Source organism: Micrasema longulum, unplaced genomic scaffold (genome assembly GCF_059751315.1).
Source record: "Micrasema longulum isolate JH-2025_06_02 unplaced genomic scaffold, ASM5975131v1 h1tg000739l, whole genome shotgun sequence".
NCBI lineage: Eukaryota > Metazoa > Arthropoda > Insecta > Trichoptera > Brachycentridae > Micrasema > Micrasema longulum.
The window spans coordinates 463,993-472,396 of NW_028277933.1; the positions used below are offsets into that span (position 1 = coordinate 463,993).

Below are 8,404 nucleotides of genomic sequence, written 5' to 3' on the forward strand. Positions count from 1 at the left end.
TAAGTATTAATTTTTTGTAGATTCGTAAGTATAAGGTATGCATCTTAATAATATCAACACATTTTATGTGGGCTTCGCTACAATGTAACAGGTTAATGCAGCGGGCAAAAACCAGTGGGAAATAAAATAACAACTGCTTTCACAAAAATCGTTCAATCTCCTAAAATATCAGTTGTTTTTAATAAAATTTAAAATACACAGTAGCAGCTAGTGCTGGTGCCGCACAATTATTGCACAACGAGTGCGTTTGCCGTCCCTTCCCACTCACTCGTATAACTTGCATTTGCAGAACGAAGAACAAACAACAATTATAATCGAGGCTTTACTGACACAATGCATCGAGTCATTAAAACAAGTTCCGAGATATTGGCATTTAAAGCTTTTTTATTCGTTCAATGCATTATTTCTCTCGCAATTTTCTTTAATTTGAATTTTTTTAAAGCTTTGGAAGAGTAAACTTTATTCTAGGCATAACATAAAATTTGAAATCAACATCTCGCACCTATATTTAAAAATAATTTAAATACATAAAGACTGTTGACTTAATGCATTGTCAGTATAGCCTCGAATATATAATAAAAAATACAATTTGAATATGTCGCGTTTCTGCTCACCCATCATATTATAATAATGAGTGAAAAGAAGTCAAATATAATTCATCAACTCGCAAAATATGTGCGGACATAAATGAAATGACAGCTTATCTTACTTTTTATAGATGCGTGTGTAATTGGAACATCTCGAAGCACTGACATAAAATACTCGCATGAAATAATCGAGTATAATATTTTTTTTACCCTGCCCACCGATAAGCACCAGTCAGGTTTGCAAACTACCTTTCTCGCATAAAATGTGTTAACAAATGGCTTTCATGAAAAATATAAATTATGGAATGTACCCATATCAACGATTAACATTCAATAAGAATTATTTAAATAAGTGAAATTGATAAGTGGCATATTACATGAATGTATAAATACATTTCGACACTGTCACCGGTTGGTGCCTTCGAAATGAATGATAATGAAAAAAAAATCTAATACATAACCATTGATCGCCTTATCATTCGATAGTTTAGAGCTATAGCGAGTATCTGAATCTTATATCGGCGACCATCTGGTAGACGTAAAACCTGAAGATGGTGTAGAGGCGCTCCATGCGCGCGGCCAGGCGCTGCAGGGTGGAGGTGGCGCAGCGGGCGCGCTCGTCGCACACGGACAGCGAGCAGCACTTGGCCATGACCGTGAAGCCGCACATCCGCTCGTGCGTGCCCAGCGCCACCTCCACGCTGCGCACCAGGTCGTTAGTCTTCAGCACCAGCAGCGTCTGGGGGTCCATGGACTGCAGGCATGACGATATGTCGCTCATCAACTTGGGCACTTCGGATTGGAACTGATTTTTCTGGAAGTATACATACAATTTGATATTAAAATGGGTTTTTTTTTTTTTGAAATTTAATTTTCAGATATAATAAAAAAGTTAGTTTGACACAGGCTATTCGATACCGAAATGTGATATTGTTAAATAAAATTAACTGATTTAGTACAATATCAATTCAAAACTTTAAAACAAAACGGGTGTGTTATTGCAGATTCGGGATTTGGCACTGACCGGAACAGTAAGAATTTAAAAATATCCTTTGCTGGGTGGGTGACTCCCAATAATTTATTTTTATTGTTCTTTATGTTTCCGAACCCATCTGTTTTTGGATAGACAGGTTTTAATTTTTGACAAATGTCTAGATCAAACATAAACAGGCAAAATAACATAAAAAGGTTGCTCCGCATGAACTCTTATAGAATGGCCAGTGGAGGGGTGGCGACAGCTCCAGTTCGCCCAATCGAACTTGTTTCTCTTGGTTAGTAAACAGGCTAATAAACTATCATACCCTATCCCCGTCGTTATAGGGAAAATTAGATTCAGGGGGAGAGACAAATTGAAAAAAAGAAATGATCTGAAAAGAGGCCACAATACCTCTAAAACAGATCCGAGTAAGCGGAGGGCGCTTTCAATGTAACCCATCTGTCAATCAAAATAATTTGATGGACCGAGTCCATAAATAAATAAAATTCAGAGTTAATACAAATACATTGCAATATTAAGAAAGTATTACCTCCGTCTGGTCGGGTTTAGTGCGATCGATACCGTGCAGAATAGAGTTCCAGGGCCGGCCTGTTACCATACACGCGAACACCGCATAAAGTTCTTCCTTAATACCCAAGTTCTCCGCATACTTCTTCATAGCCTTGCGATCCCTTCGGATAATGCTCAGCCAGAATTGGGAATATTCGTAACGGAATTTTTCATCCAATTCCGCATACAATCCGTGGTCCAGGAGAAACACCCGAGTGGGAGATCCCGCCACCTTCTTCACGAGAATGTTGCCGGGGTGTGGGTCGCTGTGTACAAAGCCGTGCACAAATATCATGTGCGAGTACAGATCCCCCAACTTGCGAGATACATCGTACGGGTCGATCTTATGCTCCTATAAAAAAATAAAATATTATTGTTAGGTTGTGGGCATTTTTCTGGTGTTCCTATATAATCTAGTAAACATTTAGTCTGGGGTATTCTTCTTTTTCAAAAAATTACCCATGTAGGAGGATTGAAGAAGAATTCGTCGATTATATTTTTAAAGCGTAGTTAGTGAAGTTAAAAATGAATAAATTTGCCCTGTTCTCGAGGGATGATTTGTCTATGGGAGCAATATTGCGTATAATGAATCCACCTACAGAAAAACGTTTGTACAGGTGGTTCCTATCGAGGGGTTCACAGCGTTAATGTGAATCTTCTAGGCTTATATTTTTAAAATCATATTAATCGAGATAACTCACATTCAAAAACATTTTGAAACTTATTTTATTCATACAAATACATACATATTACAAAATAATAATAATAATGAATACCAAACTCTGTGAGGCCAAGGGCCCTGTGTTGAGTTGGGATACAACATAATGGAAAGTAGAAGCATGTACATAAAATAATAGCAAAAATAAAAATTAAATATTATCACATAAACATACATATATTTCAATAAACATGTGGACAACACGCTTAATAGTATATAAATCTATGCAACATCTCGTAGCAGTCTCCTGCAATGGTCTCTTCCCTTAGACAAAATCCAGACTTGTACACTCTTTCTGAAAATGGCTTTCGTTTTGGAGAACTAAATATGTTCATCCAGGACATTGAGCACTCTTGGGGCCACAAAAGAGAAATTCTTCTGAGCAAACATCGTACTTGTTTTTGAAATTGAATAATTAAAATTACAAGAAAACCTTGCACAACCATTCTGCTGGGATCTACTCTTGTAGCCGCGTGAGCAGAAATGTGTCATTTTTATTTCCTCACATTCGATAAAATTTTGACCACAAAGCTTAAAATATTAACAGTTTTAAAAATTATTTTCTTTTGAAACATACAGAAACTTTCTCAATTTTCTGCTCCAAAAATTTTTAAAGATAAAGACGGCGTTTACTCTACCCAAATGATTGGAGTACCTCTTGAATTCACTTAATTAGAAGGAATACACGGATTACAGCGAATACAGGAATACAGCGAATACAGCAATACAGGAATAAAGCAATACAGGAATACAGGAATACAGCAATACAGGAATACAGCTGGGAAGTTAGATTCCCACAGAGCAGTACCTTCATGTAGTCGTAATCGTTAACCTGTCCCCCCTCCACGTACTCCATGGTGAGCACCCGGGGGGACGTGTAGTCCCAGTAGACGCGCGGCACGTGCAGCCAGGACCAGGAGGCGGACCGGAACATGGCGGCGAGGCGCTCCGCGTTGCGGCCCTCCTGGCGGAAGTTCAGCTCGCGCATGATGTTCCGCTTGGTGAGGTCCACGAGCCACTGCATGCGGAAGTCAGGGAAGGCCCAGGCCATAGCGCGGACCAGGAGTTCCATGGTGCGTACGTCGGCCGCCACATTAGCGCGGACGAAGTGGTGCTGCACCTTGACGGCCACCACGGTGCCCCCGTGCAGCCGCGCGCGGTGCACCTGCGCCAGGGAAGCCGTTCCTAGCGGCTCCGGATCGAACTCCTTGAACATTTCCCACGCCTGAAATGTTTATATTCTTGCGTTGTAATCAATTCGCACTTTATGTGCATTCTTATAGCTGAGTATAAATACGTTCAGGCCGTCCATACTATTACTAAGGCGGTGATTACGTATGCGCGAGGATTATATCTTTCTCTAAGTAAATTAGGTCAGCCCCTGCGATGTATAACAAATATCAAGTCCTCACCCATACCTGACCACTAATCGCAGAGCATACAAATTAAGATAACCGGACTGCAAATAAGGTTTAAATGTGTATTTTTACTTCCCGCGGAGTATTGACTTAGTGTAAAATGTCGTGAAACACGAATGTTAAAACTTTTGGACCGATATACCTTTCACAATTATTGAAAACTCTGCACTTATTAAAGCATTTCTATGCATTGAATCCAAAGCCTCGGTAAGCGAGTACTTTGTTTATCAATTATAGTTATTTTTTAAGCAATGACAGACGCGGTGGCGCAGTTGGTTAGACTGTTAACAGTGCAACTGGCGTTGCGGGTTCGATTCCCGCCAGTAGCGAGTAAAATCCAACAAAGATTAGTTCTCTATTGGTCTGTGTGTTGTCGTGTATTCATCAAAAATAATTTGGAGTTTGCATCCGTTGCGTGGAGCCCACAATACGTAACAAACAAAGAAAGGATTAAAAATATTCAACAAAATTTTTTAAAATACCTAGATTATAAAAACAATAAAACGCTTAATACTTACAGCCAATCTGCCAAACAAAATGGATTTTTTACCCTTGAAAATAGACGCACTGTATCTGAATTATGCTATTTACATCAATTATTAAATAATAAAGTAGACTCTTTTAACCTACTCCAAAATTAATTTCAATGTCCCTTTTCGCGTGACAAGAAATAAGTATTTGTTCTATCTGCCAGTCTGTAGCACTAACTATGCACAACACTCTTTCCTCTATCGTTCTTGTTCTAACTATAATGCTTTTTTTTCATCTATAGATATATTTTACATGCCCCTTAATTTATTTAAAAATAAATTAAGACTCATTATTTCTGGCTGCAATACGATCCCACTTACAATTTAATGATGCTCACACTTACACACACCTGAACACTGACTCCTACACTAATACACATAAACACACATCGGCGGCCTCCGTGGTGTAGTGGTCAAGACGCTTGACTCACACACGGAAGGTTCCGGGTTCGATTCCCGGTGAGAACACAAAAATTAAAATGTGATTTTTCTCAAGCCTGGGTGCTCTGTGATGTAATTCACCACTGTAATTAGGCCTCCTGGCCTGTTGTGGTGCAAAAAAAAAAAAAAAAAATGTAAATGTAAATCTACACTTACTCTCATACAAATACACATAAACTCACCCTTTTGTTGGAACACAAATTAATAATATGTATGATTCTTATTTAGAAACTTTGCCGGTCTGTCTTTAAACTGTATTTTTTTAAATGTTACTATATCATTGTCGACTGTTTGTTTCTTTAAAATAAATAAATAAATAATAAATAAATGAATTCCTTCCATATCCTTTTTTTCCTGCCGGCCGACGAGCCTCTAAAATAGAGACTTGGGGGGTTATTTATCTTAATAAAATACAATTTTAACACAAGGTTCGGCCAGCGTAACATGTGAGCGGAAGTATGACAGTTTTGTTCGGTGTCTCTGTCGTGGCCTCTTTGAGCGGATCCTGGTGCTAGATGCGCCGACAGTACCGAGGCCTTGTGAGGCATGTGTACCGATACCGATTTATTACATTTACATCCTCAGCCGATTACGACATTCACACGAAGAAAGATATGTACGAAAAACTGAAAAACAGACTGTCGATCGAGTAAATAGTCATACATCGCACGGTGCAGTAGCCGGCCGGCCGACTTACATCACTCCTGAAGTCCTCCTTGATGACCTTGTAGATCATGTCCAGCGTGTTGGTGGGCGCGTCCTTATGTAACACCTTCATGGTCCGCACGTACTCCTGCGGCAGCAGATAGTCCAGAGCTCCGATGTGTTGGCCCACCTTGACGTACACGCCTTTATTCCTCCTGCACAGATCCAGTAGCTTCTCCGCGGCTATCATGTGCGCGCGGCTCTTCGCTTCTCTATACTCGTCGGTCGATCTGTCGAGGTTCTTGTAATACAGCTCCGTTTTGTAAGTGCGCGCGATGCTAAACACCGTCAGAGCGGACCTCCCGAGGCGGATCACGGCGAGGGAGTCCAGATGGTTGCCGCTGTTCGCGAGCCCGATTGCCGCTCCCGCAGAAACTCCGGCAAAAAGCCCAAATTTTAAATATCGTCGATACATTTCAAGTCACTTACTATTTGATAATAATTTCGAAATTAAATAGAATAAGAACATAAGCGACCTGAATGCGATTACAGCTACTTTCCAAATGTCCGACTAATTCATTACTATTCAGTTAGTGGAGTTGCATAAAATAGAAATTTCCGAATCCGCGAACAGATTTCGAAATTACACATCCTATCATTTTAAATGTCAATATTTATATTTTACGTCACACGTCATTCCGAGGATATGTCAAAAATTTAAAAGGAATTTATATCTCGGTACTGCCGTTATTGACAATACATATCAAAATATGGGGTTTGTTGTATATTTATATGCATGCATGGTCGACAATTTGTCAGTTTTTTTACTTTACTTTCTTTCTACCAAAACATCGGCTAAAAACAGGTTATATGAATTTACAAATTATACACAAACAGAAAAGAATAAAAATTTAGATACAAACAACATACAACCAAAATATATATACAAGACTAACATCAAATAATAATTCTAATAGCAAACATAATATAAAACTACATTAACAAAATTCCAACATAAATTAAAATAGGCACTAACAGAAAAAAATAATTTTGAGTTAAATTCAAATATAGGTAAGTAATTTTTTTTAATACAAAAATGGAATAACGATCAATATGTTTATTATATGTCTAATAATTATGTTCGCCAAGCAAGAAGTTTCAGGTTCTTGTGTATTTTATAAGGTGTTTTTATTCTAAAATATTTAATAGTCTCTGGACTGGGAGTATTCTTACCTTAATGAAGGAAAAATGATAACTTAATTTTATAAGTAATTTTATGCGAGAAACCAAAATACCCATATAAATGTGCATATCATACAGAAAATTGAATTAGATCTAATATTAGTTATTTCATTAATTCCAAAAGGCATTTAAATACAAAAAAGAAACTCTTAGACATTTACGAAAAAGAAAAGGAATTTTCAGTTTTTAGGCACATTTCCAAAAGAATTTCCTGGTAGGAAGTATTGAGGAAATAAGTTATGTGTACCTAGCACCTAGCCTAGAGTCTGTCAAAATAAAGTAGAAAATAAAGGAAGGCGCCTCTGTTGTTTAAATTTTAAATGGCAATACTAAATATATTACATACGATCAATTTGTAAAACAGTGTATCCTACAATTTTGAAAAAATCCAAAGAATAGGAAAGTTCTTTTGAAAAAAAATATATAAATACCAACCAACTACCGACTGTTCTCAAAATGGCAATTGAACATACCTTGTTATTTTGAGATCGTCAATATTGAATATTATTTGAGTAAGTCAACAATATTTCAACAATTTTTCCGACAAATTTTCCAGTTTTCAATGGATGTCATGAAATGCATTTTCAGGAGCAATAAGGTATTGACAAATGTACTAAGTGCAACAAGTATAATATAAGAAAGCCATGCCAGGAATGACCGCATGATCACATTGATCACTATCCTCGGATGTTAAAATATCACTTTTAAGTACCAAAGTTGGCAACATCAAGTTTCAAGGCAGTATAAAAGTAGTTAACATTTTTTTAATAAAGAAACTAAATTACTTATAATAATTTATTATTATTTATAATATAATAATTAAATAATTTAATGAAACGAGCTTTTAATTCCCAGGTTATTCTTCTTCTTTCTTTTATTTTTTGCACCACAACAGGCCAGGCCTAAATACAGTGGTGAATTACTTCACAAAAAATCACATTTAATTTTTGTGTTCTCACCAGGAATCGAACCCGGAACCTTCCGTATATGAGTCAAGTTTCTTGACCAACTACACCACGGAGGCCAGTGCCACTCCCCGTAACAAGAAGAATGGAGGGCCTACATACATTAGTCAATAATATTTTAAGTATGCCCAGCTGCTGGACTCCACCCTCTAGGGAGTTATCAAGATACATAATATCGACTCTGAAACATAATATCCCATTTGCTTCTGCGCATGATATGGCCAAGATACGCGAGTTTTCTCTGTTTTATTGAGGACTGTTGCTATATGTACACAAATTATTAAACAACAAACAAACTATCTTCCCGTTTCA

The 8,404-nt window shown here is 37.5% G+C and overlaps 1 protein-coding gene across 1 annotated transcript; it reads right to left on the reverse strand.

Moving 5' to 3' along the window:
- Positions 1-431: 431 nt before the first annotated feature.
- Positions 432-6,563, reverse strand: LOC148279286 (aarF domain-containing kinase 1-like). The gene is made up of 4 exons (XM_088230186.1): positions 5,938-6,563; positions 3,660-4,076; positions 2,114-2,485; positions 432-1,401 (listed from the first exon to the last, which is right to left on the reverse strand). The coding sequence occupies exons 1-4, from the start codon at positions 6,358-6,360 to the stop codon at positions 1,081-1,083; spliced, it is 1,533 nt and encodes a 510-aa protein (XP_088086312.1). The 5' UTR covers positions 6,361-6,563; the 3' UTR covers positions 432-1,080.
- Between the last annotated feature and the right edge of the window lie 1,841 nt (positions 6,564-8,404).